Source organism: Gymnoscopelus braueri, assembly GCF_963280865.1.
Source record: "Gymnoscopelus braueri genome assembly, chromosome: 11".
Classification (NCBI taxonomy): Eukaryota; Metazoa; Chordata; class Actinopteri; order Myctophiformes; family Myctophidae; genus Gymnoscopelus; species Gymnoscopelus braueri.
This window is the reverse complement of record NC_137613.1, coordinates 3,885,561-3,900,870: the sequence shown is the minus strand read 5'-3', so window position 1 is coordinate 3,900,870 and position 15,310 is coordinate 3,885,561. Positions and strand designations below refer to the sequence as shown.

General features: G+C 37.9%; 1 protein-coding gene across 1 annotated transcript in view; it reads left to right on the top strand.

The window, feature by feature from the left end:
- Window positions 1–8,513, top strand: part of LOC308095028 (neoverrucotoxin subunit beta-like) — a 75,326-nt gene extending 66,813 nt beyond the window's left edge. Inside the window, exons 3-4 of the mRNA XM_080441943.1 lie at window positions 966–1,027; window positions 6,817–8,513. Of these exons, the coding sequence (XP_080298069.1) occupies window positions 966–1,027; window positions 6,817–7,364 (610 nt within the window). The 3' untranslated portion in view covers window positions 7,365–8,513. The remainder of the gene's footprint in view (window positions 1–965; window positions 1,028–6,816) is intronic.
- Window positions 8,514–15,310: the final 6,797 nt, after the last annotated feature.

Sequence of the window (15,310 nt, the reverse complement as noted above, 5' to 3'; positions counted from 1 at the left end):
CAGTGTGAAGTTTTCACTGTCAGTGATGATTTTGGGTGTCATGTCATCTGGTGTTGGTCCACTGTGTTTTATCAAGTCCAGAGTCAACACAGCATCTATCAGGATATTTTCATATGTCTAAATAACATGCTATCTAAATAACATTCCGTACATTTGTGGTTGAGAAATAAAAAGACATATCCAAGATATATCTGCATAGTAAACTTGCATTAAGAACAAGATATATCTGCATAGTAAACTTGCATTAAGAACAAGATATATCTGCCTGCATAGTAAACTTGCATTAAGAACAAGATATATCTGCATAGTAAACCTGCATTAAGATTCAGAGCTGCCAACTCTCACCCTTTGAGAGTGAGAGTCACGCAATTTAACCTGTTCTCACGCCTCACACCACACTTGCCATTTCTCACGCTTTTTTCCCCCTCTCAGAGCAAAAAAAAAAAAAACTGCGTTTCCCCGTTCCATAACATAAAGCTGCTGATTTCCCATCCCAATAGCGTGAAGTACGCTACCTGGCTACTTCTATTTCCAGTAGTATTTCAAAATAAAACCAGAACAAGATATATCTGCATAGTAAACCTGCATTAAGAATAAGATATATCTGCATAGTAAACTTGCATTAAGAACAAGATATATCTGCATAGTAAACTTGCATTAAGAACAAGATATATCTGCATAGTAAACTTGCATTAAGAACAAGATATATCTGCATAGTAAACTTGCATTAAGAACAAGATATATCTGCATAGTAAACTTGCATTAAGAAGGGATAAAGGAGAGTGGAGTGCTAGGGGTTAAGGTGGAGTCTGAGGAGGTGATGAGATCCAAATTGGGCAGCAGTGAGTATGTCTGGATGGGCTGCAGGGCCAAGATAATGATAGCAGAAACACTGTAGTGTCAGGTAGTGGAGACGTTGTGTTAGACAGTTAGACATTGATGCATTGTTGTTCTGTTTCCTACAGTGTGAAACATGGAGGAGAAGATTGTCTTAATCCTCAACTCATTACTCAACTCAGTACAAAATGTGAGTATCTCTCTGTCTGTGTCAATATCACACATTGACATTGTATAAGTAGTGTAGTAACTAAGTACATTTACTCAAGTACTTTCCTTATACACTTTTGAGGATTTTTTACTTTACCAAAGTATTTCCCATTCTCAATACTTTTACTTCTTCTCCATTACATCTCAGAGGCAAATATTGTACTTTTACTCCACTACAATTATTTGACAGTTTTAGTTACTAGTTACTTTGCAGATTTAGATTATTATTACAACACATGCATGAACCACTTCAGCCCTATATATTTTTTTTTTACATTTTGAATACAACATTTAAGTTTTTCAGAAAACTAAGGTCATGTGGGTTGACAGAAACTAACCTGATCATAAATAAGGTGTATATCTTGGTCATAAATAAGGTGTATATACTGGTCATAAAAAAGGTGTATATACTGGTCATAAATAAGGTGTATATCCTGGTCATAAATAAGGTGTATATCCTGGTCATAAATAAGGTGTATATCCTGGTCATAAATAAGGTGTATATCCTGGTCATAAATAACATATGTATATTGGGATAAGTCAATTCTGACGTGTGATTCATGAAAGAGGGTGCAGAGCCATGATTTGTGTGGATTACATGTGTATCTCATTTGTGTTTTAAAGTCACTAGTTTGCTCCCGTGTAGATCCTTTGTATTGTTCCACGCCCCATTTAACACCATAAAAGGCAACCAGAAATAACCCACGTGAAGAAAAAAAACAGATAAGTCGCACCACATTGACAACTTGTGCATCTGTTCTGTCTAGAAGTGAGTCCCTCGATCGCACGATGGATCAGCTGAACGTTAATAAAGTAATGCTCTCATAATGAGAATAAGAAATTATAAAGTTTAACCCCACCACCAAATAATATGCTAATAAAACGTGGAAAGGATATTATAGAAGCCTTTTCTATTAAATAATGCTCACATTTGACTGAGGTAACATTTTGACGTTGGAATCCAGGAACACTGAGATCCGATTATGGACCAGATCACGCTTATGATTACTGAGGATAAACCTGTCCTTAGGAATTATTAACAACATATCCTGTCCTACGTCAGAATGGTGAATGGATATTATAGACACAGATTTCATCCATACTGTATCCTCATCAGATCACAAGACATAAGTGTGATGTGATGTGGTCAATATTATAAATTAATAGCACAACATATGTTGTTGGCATGAAAGTCCAATATGTGAAACTGTGGCCACATTTGCAGGAACGGAAAACATGCAAAAGGACCTAATAATTCAGCTCTAAATGTGTCAACTGAAAATAAATACTCGGTTGAATTTGCATCATGTCTACCATATGCATCCAAGCATTAGATCTTTGACATATGTTTTTTTAATATGTTGACACATTTTGGGCACATAAAACATTATTTGAGGTTTGGCACTATCGTCATTGATTTTTCATGAAGAATAAGGCATTCTAATAACATATACGAATGGTTTAAGGCATATAAGTCTGTTCCTAAGCAGACTTGAGTTTGAGTGTCCGCCCAAATTCACGTTAAAAAAAAAAAGATGAATGAATACTGAACGTGGGAAGTCACGTATATGCACATAAGTACAAAATATGTGAGGACTTGAGCTTAGTGAATGAGACCCAATGCCTCTGTGGTATCTGGAAACCACATACTTAAAGGTTCTATTACACTTTTGTAGTTGCCAACAACGCCATATTGTAGTTAGTTTGTTGTTCCAGTGGTGAGAATGAAGGGTTGTAGAATGAATCTGAGTCTTCACTAGTCAGTGAGGTTTATTTGCTTCCATTTATTGCATAAGTACAAAACAGCTCTCCATGGACCCTGAGGTCCTCTCAGCAGCCTGACGGCCACTGAGTGTCACACACACTACAAGCTTACATGTCATAGTCTTTATAGCATTGAATAGGTGGGTGGGGGTCAGCCTTCAAAAGTAAGACCCCACCCAGACAAACAATAGATCACACTTTGAGCCCCTGATTCGATTTGCACCTGTATGAAGCAGGAAGGGGGATGGAGACAGACCTCCCAGGCAAACAACAAAGAGAATGTTAATTGTAACCCCCCACCCAGCTCAGACCCACAGTCACCTCTCTGTTTGAATCCTCTCTCCTCCTGTAGGCTACTTGTATACTTGTGAAGTTAAATAATGCTAACAAATGTGTATGTTATGTTATGAAATATACTCCACCTCACAACTCCTCACAACGCCTCACATTGTGACACATTGTGTGCTTGTTGATCGGCAATATTTAGAATAAAGCTGATCTACAAGCTCACGTGTCACATTGAGACAGGTTGTAAGCTTGTAGATCAGCTGTATTTCAAACATAAAAAGAGCCAATCTACAAACTCACAATACGCATCATGACCAGGGTTTCCGCAAGGCACTTTTTGGGCCGGCCACCTTGACCGACAGGATTATATTTTACCGGCCAAAGAATGAAGTGGGCTAGTGATATCTATCTACTCTATCATGCAGAGGTGTCGCTTTCTAAAAAATAACTGAATAAAGTGGGCGTTATGAACAGCTTGCGTGAATACGTTACACAGTATAAACACATTAATATATGTTTTGGGCCCTACATCTCATTCAACCTTAATATGCAAAACCTACAGCTTTTGTTTAGTTTTGTTAATGTTAATTATGTCATCATGAATGATGGTACAAGGAAGGTTTATAACTTGCCTGCAATGTATGTGTGTCACCAACTTTCACCACTTTATCCATTGCAGACAGACAGACATAAAATAGTCTAATAACAGCATTTTCCCAATCGGCCACTAAATATTACATTTAATTGGTAAATACCGGCTAACGGAAACCCTGATCATGACGTGTGGTGAGCTTTTAGATAGACTATTACAAATAAATACAAATTGCTGATCACAACTTGTCGCATTGTGACAGGTTGTGAGCCGATCTACAAGCCCTTTACATCGGCTATATTACAAGAACTAGCAGATCTACAACCTTGCAAAGTCTCGCATTATGATGCGCTATGAGTTTTGGCTATATTTCAAAAATAGCCGATCTACAAGCTCACAACATGTTGCAATGTGACAGGTAGTGAATTATTTCAAACATCAACAAGTAGAAGATCACGCTCATCCAAATTAATTTAAAAAGCCAGATTCAGAGCAGAACTCTGCACTGGAATAATTATGATCCATAAGTTAAATGGTTTATTACCATCATGAATGTGATGTTTAAAGCCTGCTGGATCTTCCTCAGACCTCAATATATCTAACACAAATATAGCCGATCTACAAGCTCAAAAGGATCACAATGCGATACGTTGTGAGCTTGTATAGTTTGGCTTTGTTTAAAACTCAAAAGTAGAAGATCTACAAACTCATGAGTTACATTGTGACAGGTTGTGAGCTTGTAGATCAGCTGTATTTCAAACATAATATACAATATGTTGTTTAACGTGTGATGAACTTTTATATGGACTTTAACGTTTTCTAAACAGTGGATCTACAAGCTCACAACTCGTCACATTGTGACAGGTTGTGAGCTTGCAGATTGGATCGTAGATTATAAATAAAATAAGATCTACAAGCTCACCATGCATCACATCATGATGTGTTGTGAGCTTTTAGATCGGCTACATTATAAAATTAGGTAAAAATAGCCGATCTACAAGCTCAAAATGGGTAACATTGTGACGGGTTCTGAATTTGTATTTCGGCTATATTTGAAAAATACCAAAAGCACACAACGTGTCACATTATAACATGCTGTGAGCTTGAAGATGATTTATAGTAAAAAAAAATAGCTAATCTACAAGCTCACAACACCTCATATTGTGTACTTTTTAATTAATGAATTGATTAAATTGCAGATATGCAATCGTTGTGAGCTTGTAGATCGGCTATTTTTCTAATACAAAACTATCCGATCTATCAATTTACAATGAGTTGCATTGTGACAGATTGTGAGCTTGCAGATTGGGTTGTGGTAAAATAAAATAAATAGCCGCTCTACAAGCTCACAATGCCTTGCATCATGACATGTTGTGAGCTTGTAGATCGGCTTGTAGATGTAAATACTGCAGTACAGAAAAAAAAAATAGAATGTACATAATAAATAGGAGATCTACAAGCTCACAACGCCTCGCATCGTGACACGTTGTGAGCTTGTAAATCAGCTTGTAATTCCTCCATATTTCAAAAATAACTAAAATAGCCAATCTACAGCAACACCTCACACCATGGTGTGAGGTGTTGCTAACTTATAGATGCTGAATGTTTTCTATGTAACACAGTGGTTTCCAAACTGGGACCCAGGGGGGTCCCCGAATTATTGTGGGGGGTCCCCAGATGATTATCTTAATGTGTAACATTGTTTTCTCACTCAACAGTAAACAAACCAACATACAGTATAAGTGTATACAGGGTATCTGCACATTTATAATGTTACAATTTAAGGACTTTTAAGACCTTTTTAATACCAAATTGGCCAAATTGTCAAATATTACGCAAAAAAAGAGGCAAATATTGTGAAAATAGCCGATCTACGAAATAGCCGATCTATAAGTGGTAGATCGGCTATAAATATACTATAAAATATATCTACAAGCTCACAACTCCTTGTAGATCGGCTATTTTCACAATATTTATATGTGGAACCGAGTCAAACTAAATGTAATGGCTCAACTCCTACAACTACCCCACCCTGACAAGTGCTTGTCAGAGTGGGGGGTCCCCAGTTCAAATATGATTATTTTGAGGGGTCCCCAGTTCAAATATGATTATTTAGGGGCGTTGCAGCCTTAAAAGTTTAGGAACCTTTTTACTTTACTGGAGTATTTCCTATTTTCAGTACTCTTATTTCTACTCCACTACATTTCAAAGGCATATTGTACTTTTACTCCACTACAATTATTTGAAAACTTAAGTTACTAGTTACTTGGAGGATTTTGATTATTCTTACAAAACATACATTAACAGACCTATACATTTCGGCCATTTGAAAATAGTCGATCTACAAGCTCACAATGCGTCTCCATGCAACGCATTGTGAGCTTGTAGATCTGCTATTCAAAATATTTTTATACAATTTATACATTTAAAAAATTGTGAAATGGGACATTCTGCATAATGAGTACTTTCTACTTTTGGTACTTTAAGTACATTTTAACTTTACTTTACTTTTGTACTTTTACACAAGTACATTTTGAATTCTGGACTTTTACTTGTAACAGAGTATTTATACATTGCAGTATTGATACTTTTACTTAAGTAAAACATTTGAGTACTTTTCCACATTGATGTCATTTCACATAAACTTAATGTAAACATTTTCTCACAGAAAGTCACTTCTCACCTGGAGGCTTTAAGACAATCTGACTCACATTTTACTGTGTTGTCGTCGGGCAGAAACCTTGTATCTCTGACACGTTGTGAGCTTGTAGATCTGCTATTTACACTATTTTAAAATGTTTTAAAAATGATATTAAAGGGATAGTTCCCCCCCTAAAATGACTTTTTTTCTATGGATTACACCCCCCATGGAGACTTGAATTGATTTTTTTAGTTTTTGTCTCATTCCCAAGACAATAATTTGATGACCGGCGGTAGTCTCCGGTAGGACTCTCTCTGTGTGTGTGTGTGTGTGTGTGTGTGTGTGTGTGTGTGTGTGTGTGTGTGTGTGTGTGTGTGTGTGTGTGTGTGTGTGTGTGTGTGTGTGTGTGTGTGTGTGTGTGTGTGTGAATGTGTCAGTCAGTGAATGATGTATTTAATGTTTACTGTGTTGTTTTTCTCATCAGATTTCCATCCTCTCACACTGGACACAAACACAGCACACAGCCTCCTCTCTCTGTCTGAGAACAACAGAAAGGTGACATGGGGACAGTATCAATCATATCCTGAACATCCTGACAGGTTTGATGTATGGCCTCAGGTTCTGTGTACAGAGGGTCTGACTGGACGCTGTTACTGGGAGGTAGAGTGGAGTGTAGAGGTTTCTATTGCAGTGACTTACAGAGGGATCAGCAGGAAAGGAGATGGTGGTGACTCTAGGCTTGGAAACAATGACAAGTCCTGGAGTCTGGACTGTAGAGATGGTCTCCATGGTAACAGTTACACTGTCAGACACAATAGGAAGGACACTATCCTCCCTGTCAGTCTCTCTGACTCTAACAGAGTATCAGTGTATCTGGACTGGCCTGCTGGGACTCTGTCCTTCTATAAAGGGTCCTCTGACTCACTGGCACACCTGTACACCTTCCAGAACACATTCTCTGAACCTCTCTATGCTGGGTTCTGGTTATACTGGACCCCCTCCTCCTCAGTGTGTCTGTGTGAGCAGAGATAGAGTCATGTGAGGATGACATCAGGTCACCATGGTTACTCAACATGTTTGAGTGAGTGCAGGTTGTTATGGTTACCACTGTTGCCAGGATACTTTGAGACTAGATGAGTCTGACGTCATGGACTCCATATTTGGGCATGAGTGACTCATCATGACATCACGGTGACATCATCATGATGATGTAATAAGCAGCACAGTGACAGTCACACATTAAAGCTCCTGTAGATTCAGTGTTTCTCTAACGTTGTCATGTCAACGACCCCCAATGCGTTTGACCTTTGACCCCAGACCCCCTTAAGACAAGATTTGTGTTGTTAAAAATGTTACAAATGATAAAATCCTGAACTAGCAGATCTACAAGCTCACAACACGTCACATTACGGCACATTCTGAGCTTGTAGATCGGCTATTTTCCAACAGCAGTGATGGTTGACGTGGTTATACTGATTTTGATGCTGTATATTTAATGATTTAGCTTAGGACCCCCTGGTATCCCCTCAAGGACCCCCAGGGGCCCCTGGACCCTACTTTGAGAACCAGTCGTCTCTAAGGGACCAGTCGAAATTTACATAAGGGCATGGAGGAAATGTATGTGCCCTGATCTAAAATGCCATGACCCTCCCTTTGACAAAAAAAAAAAATCAATGACCCTCCCCAAGTGATTACAAAAAAAAGAGTAACCCTCCCCGCCTAGAAGTGTCACGATATATTGTGTCACGATATAGCCTATCGTGGTATTAAAATGTGATGATAGGTATTGTCATGATGTCATACTGTATCGTAATTTTTTTTAATTTTTTTTTTTAATAAAAAAAAAACACTTTATTTTTTTTTGCCGGTGAAAGTTAGGAGTTTTTACTGTATGATATGAAATGTAAAGCTTATCATAATCATAGTAATTATTAATCATGTCCTCCATCATATTCAAGTATTTTGGAGAGAAATGAAGCAGACTCCAGTCAGTCACTTTCAGTTTAAAGCACTGCAGAGGGGAGGTGTTGTGTGTCAGCTGATGCTCGTTGACGCTCGTTAATGTGACATGCATCTGCACTCTCAAATAGGCCTACATCTAATCTAAGATTGTATTATACTGTATCTGGTATTATAGATTTTTTTAGCTGTTGGAAATAACTAGGCTGCACTTGGTTGGTAAAGTCCAGATGACAAGAATATGAGGTTTGTGGAATTTATAGTTATGCAGTCTTATATTATATTATATTTGTTATATTAGTGTCTATCTGTCCTCTGAAACAATGGGTTTATAAGTGAGAACTTCACTTCTCCATTAAGCTTGCACAAATGTATTTATTTGTGTGTACAAAGCACTTTGTAATTGTTTCTAACTTGCTTTATAACGTTATTTATAAGATGATGGCCAATGTTGATGATACATGAGAAAAGAACATTAATAATATATCATATCGATATCATGCCCAACATCATGTATCGTATTGTGAAATTCTTGACACCCCTAACCCTCCCCATCAAATACAACATGACATTTAAAACTGATATGTCCAATGTTTTGCTTTCCACATTGATTAGAACATTGATGTAGTGTAGTCAGTCTTGCTAAATGCACAGTGTATCTGTAGTAGTGGTAGCAGAATGGATAGTGTTCTCATCTTACATATGGGAAACCCATTGAATCCTGGTCAGATTGAAGAAAGTTGAATATTTGGTAACCAGTAGTTTAAAACTTTTGTCACTCTTTTAATTATCAACTACAGTGACTACAATTACACTGTTGCCTACATAAAACAAATTAGGCTATCAATTATGGCCTGATGCTTCTGGTTTTACTTGTGGAGCTAGGCATCTATACACAACTGTCCATATAGATCCACATTAATCACATGCACAGAATTACTTCAAATGATTATGAATATCCAGTTATAGTAGGCCTATTTATAATGCATCTCTCCAATAACGCCTGTTGAAGTTTTGCTTAATTGTTCAACCACCATCGTTAAGACGCTGAATAGATTTGACTGGGTCGTTCACACTCGCTGTGCGTTGATGGCTTGTTAACGACCGTCATTGATTCTAAATAGACAAGGTGTTACTTGATTTGAATTATTTGTATCCTTTGAAATGGAGAGGGGTCATTGACTACTGTTCTGCTGTACTAAAAAGGTATATAAAAAACGGACTATTTTATCAATTCAAAATTGCATGACCCTCCCTTGGACCAAAATTAGAAAGGCATGACCCTCCCCTATTTTCCTCCATGCCCCCCCTTATGTAAATTTCGACTGGTCCCTAACTCAGTTTAAACACGTTAACCTCTGTATATATTGGCTATTTGAAAGTAACAGATCTACAAGCTCACAACGTGTCGCATCGCGACGGGTTGTGAGCTTGTAAATCTGCTACTTTAAAAAATGTAACATTTTTTTAAAATAAATATATATTTTAGAACATTATAACCTTAAATCTTGTATCGGGGTCCGTGGCACAAATATGTTCAAATGGGGGTCCCTGGTCAAATCCATATTAATGTCAAACTCTATGGTATAAAATGAGTCATCACCACAGGGAGCTTTAGATCTTAGATTAGATTAGATAGAAGTGAACAAACCTCCACTCCATACATTTATAAATATGTATCATAAATACTGTCCATCAACACTGATGATGATGATGATGATGATGTAAATATCAGTGTCATATTGTGTCTCTTATGATACAAACTCATATTTTATGTAATATTTTATTTTTGATATTTTTACACAATATACAGAGGAAAACTGTATATTTGATCATGTAATTATGACAGTAATAATATTGTTTCTTGTATATATAAACCTTTAACCACTTGAACCCCATATACTTTATTGACTGGGGTCCCCCAGGGTTCTGTAATTGGTCCCCTGCTTTTTCCCACCTCTACACCAGATCTCTTTGGTGAAAATAGCAGATCTACAAGCTATCTACTAGCTAAGATCTACATCACAAAGTGACACATTGTGTTCATTTTGACAGCAAATTATAGTCATATTTTAGTCATTCTGAAATGTTTTAGTTTTAGTCTAGTTTTAGTCGACTAAATATCATAAGATTTTAGTCGACTAAATCTACAGTTGATTTAGTCTAAAATGTATTTTTTAGGGCCATGATGGCGTCGTAATGCCTGATTTATACTTGGCTGGTGCCAAAAATAGCCGATCTACAAGCTCACAACGAGCCTGTGACGCGTTGTGAGCTTGTAGATCGGTTATTTTCAGAGTGCATGGACTTGCATGGACAATCACTCTGGATTCAAACATCTACTAAATGTGTTTATGAACTCAAATCAATCATTGTTTATTCATTGATTCATTATTACATCATTGTTTCCTCACTCATTCCATGATTGTGTTTTCATTGAATATGAATGTGATATTATTCTCATTCTTCACATGTTATTGTATGATCATGTGTAGAAGTATGAATAGTTTAATAAATGTATTCTTGACAGTCTGTCGTTGTTCCTGTGTATTGATATTCATAGTGTTGTCATGACAACATGGCCACAGCTCATTGGTCATGTATAATAAAGGTCCTTTCACACGGCAAGCGGCCAACGCGCCTATGTAATTCATTTTCAATGAGAGGCGGGCGATTATTTGGGACACGCAGAGTCAGTGTTAAGGCTCCCCTAAACACTGGGGCAGCCTCAGTTTTAAGGCTCCCCTATACACTAAGGCAGCCTCAGTGTTAAGGCTCCCTAAACACTGAGGCAGCCTCAGTTTTAAGGCTCCCCTAATACACTATGGTAGCCTCAGTGTTAAGGCTCCCTAAACACTGAGGCATTCCCACATGTGTGTTTTATCATGTATGTTTCTTGTATGTTTAAGAGCCTTATTGTGTCTTGGAATGAGCAGTAGGAAAAATACCTATCCCACATTTCACCACAAGGGGGCGACTCCACCTGTGAGAGACACAGGTAGTTCCAGGTGGTCAGTGACGTCATTCTTCAAGGAAGAGAGAAAGAACAACATCAGTTTGTCCATAGATATAGAAACCTAGACACCTCATTGGCCTCTGCAGTTCGTTGGAGCAACTGGTATCGCGGCCGTCATTTTAGCGTAGGCAAACTGACACTCAAAGTGACTACTGGCCAATCACAGCGCTCACAGCGCGTTGACTACTGACCAATCACAGTGCGTCTTTTCCGGGACTTGTCAGTGCAATGGTTCTCAACCAGTGGTCCGGGGACCACCAGTGGTCCTTGAGGGGGTTCCAGGTGGTCCCCAGCTAAATGATGGAGAGTTGATAACCAAATGGACCCTTATAGATCTTTAAATCTTGAGTATAACATTTCACACTCTCAAGAGTCAAATTGTTAAACATCTGCATTACTTACTATACAGGTACACAATTAGAGAACGTAAAGAATTTTTATTTTGACAGCATCTTATCGAACGATAACAACATATTCTAAGTTTTGGGTGTGAGAGGCTAAAGCTCATCAAACGGTGTTCCGTGGCTCAAATGCCGAATAAATAATGGACCTTGATATGAAAAAGGTTGAAAACCACTGTTCTAATGCATTTATGTCCATTGAAGCAGACGGTCTCTCCACAATTAAAATCATCACAATCATCACAACTCCTGAATTTTCAACCTATTTTCAAGCGGTTAAGTTTGTCACAAATGCGAGACGTGGAGTTATGGATCCAGTAGGCGTAGGCCTATATTTGGTTACATCTAAATTGCATATTTTCATACCAAAATACTTTCAAGTAACAGTAATAGTCACAAAATATGTTTATCTCCATTCACTGACAGACTACATGAAATATGCTGACCACATTGCAGAATTGCCTTTATCCAACATCCTTAATGTTAGCTATTCAGGTCAGAACAGAGCTATCAACTTTGAAAGACCATGTCTCTAGGAACCTGTTTAAACTGCAGTAAAAGACGATTTATTATTGCACAAATCCAGAGTGTGGAGTTTTTCCAAGTTCCAACTAACTGGATGCTGCGCAGTGCGCAGCTGCTGCCTTTTAAAGGGTTAAGGTTACAAAAAGACCCGCCCCCACCTGGCTCTGATTGGCCTACCGAACGCCCCCTTCTGTGACACACGCGGAAGCTTCAGGGAAGCTTTCCTACGCTAAAATGGCGCCCGAGATACCAATGCCTCAGAGCCGAAGGAGGCGTCTACCTTTATATGTCTATGAGTTTGTCCCTGTTTGTTCAGGTAAATAAAGTATTAGAACATAAAACATGTTCAAAATAAGCTCTGTGATGTAAAACAAAGCTTGTCTTGAGGGTTTTACCAGAAATGTGGTGATTGTGTTTTAGTTTATTGTGTGTAGTTGAATCTAAAGGTCTAAGCAGTCAGATTGATGGCAGCCATTACTGCTGCTCACACACACGCACGCACGCACGCACGCACGCACGCACACACACACACACACACACACACACACACACACACACACACACACACACACACACACACACACACACACACACACACACACACACACACACACACACATACACACACCTGTGTTTTGGTTTGTTTCACTTTTACAGTATTTGTGTTTCTGCCTTTAGTGTTTAAAGCTCCTGTTGTGTGTTTAATCCATCAGGACCGGGAACGCATCTGTGTCATTTGTTTTACATTTCTTTGGGCTATTCAAAAATAGCAGATCTACAAGCTCATAGTGCGGCACCGAGTGCCGCACTATGAGCTTGTAGATCTGCTATTTTTTGGGGGAAATCGTGGGTCTTTGAAAATATATATTTTTAAAGGTAACATTTTTAACTTAAATCTTTGGTCTTCTGAATCCTAACAGTTTTTTTTAAACATATATGTTGCTATAATATCAGTGGTTCTCAAACATGTATATTTGGCCGTGGACCCCCATCTAAAAATATTTTGTTCCAGGAATCCCCCAGAAGTTGTACCAGATTCAAAATTCTGCTATACAAAAATAGCAGATTTAGCTCATAGCGCGGCACTCGATGCCGCACTATGAGCTTGAACATCTGCTATTTTGGAATAGCCAAAGAAATCTTCAATAACACAGATGTGTTCCCGGTCTTAAAGGGTTAAAACCCTTTTTCATTTTTTTTTTTGCAAGCGATAATTTTTAACTCCCATCTGTGCTTCTGGGGGTCCCTGGAACAACATGTTTTGAGATGGGGGTCCACGGCCAAATACATATCATTTTGGGGGTCCTTGACATGAAAATGTTTTGAGCACCAATGATATAGAAACAGATTTTTTCATAAAACTGTTAGGATTTAGAAGTCATTAAAGGGTCTTAAAGGGTTAACTAACACAAGGACAATAAGTTGATAGAATCCTAAAACCTTAATATGTTCTACCAAAGGATGATATTTATATGTAACACAAGTGTCCATATAGAGTCTAACACACACACACACACACACACACACACACACACACACACACACACACACACACACACACACACACACACACACACACACACACACACACACACACACACACACTTTGTGTTTGTATGTTTCTTGTATGTTTAAGAGCCTTATTGTGTCTTTGAATGAGCAGTAGGAAAATACCTATCCCACGTTTCACCACAAGGGGGCGACTCCACCTCTGAGAGACACAGGTAGTTCCAGGTGGTCAGGTGACGTCATTCTTCAAGGAAGAGAGAAAGAACAACATCAGTTTGTCCCTGTTTGTTCAGGTAAATAAAGTATTAGAACATAAAACATGTTCAAAATAAGCTCTGTGATGTAAAACAAAGCTTGTCTTGAGGGTTTTACCAGAAATGTGGTTATTGTGTTTTAGTTTATTGTGTGTAGTTGAATCTAAAGGTCTAAGCAGTCAGATTGATGGCAGCCATTACTGCTGCTCACACACACACACACACACACACACACACACACACACACACCTACACACCTCTGTGTTTTGGTTTGTTTCACTTTTACAGTATTTGTGTTTCTGCCTTTAGTGTTTAAAGCTCCTGTTGTGTGTTTAATCCATCAGGACCGGGAACGCATCTGTGTCATTTTTTTTACATTTCTTTGGGCTATTCAAAAATAGCAGATCTACAAGCTCATAGCGCGGCACCGAGTGCCGCGTTATGAGCTTGTAGATCTGCTATTTTTGGGGGAAATCGTGGGTCTTTGAATATATATTTTTAAAGGTAACATTCTGTAACTTATATTCTTTGCTTCTGGGGGATTCTACAAATGTCTTCTGAAACATTTTTTTTTTAAAACATATGTTGCTATAATATCAGTGGCTCTCAAAAATGTTGAACCCTAGAATTTGTAATGTTCACGATATTTCAAAAATAGCAGATCTACAGGCTCATAGCGCGGCAATGAGCTTGTATATCTGCTATTTTTGAATAGCCAAAGAAATGTTAAAATGACACACAGATGCGTTCCCGGTCTTAAAGGGTTAACTCTTATACTGCCAACAACGTTTATAAACGTTATTTTTTTAAATAAAAAACAAAATAAAAAAAATTCTAAAATTATTCTTTATTTTATTTTATTTTTCTGTTTTTTCGTTCTTCTCAAATAACCAGGAAATAACATTTTCCAAAAAGTTGCTGCTCCATTCACTTCAATGTTAAAAAATAAACAGGGAACGTCCTATGTTTTACCTGGAAACATGCTGGCAGAGGTGGCAAACTATTTTAGAAAAACCCTGGCAGTGTAAGAGTTGTTAATATGTTAGTCTACCTTTTGTGTTGATAAATGTTTATTGTTGGTGTTGATAAATGAGTTAATTCTCTCCAGTAGGGTCTTGTAAAGTGTCTTTCTAGTAAGTCAATACAGTATTAACTGTTGTCAGAGCAGAAGTATGGAATAATGTTAATTCATGTTTATGCATAAATAATAAGTTCATGTTGATAAAAACATGTAATACTGAAGGATATGAAACATTGTCTTCTCCAGATAGACAGACTGTCTATGAGAGCTGAGATAGAACAGTATTTCAGCCT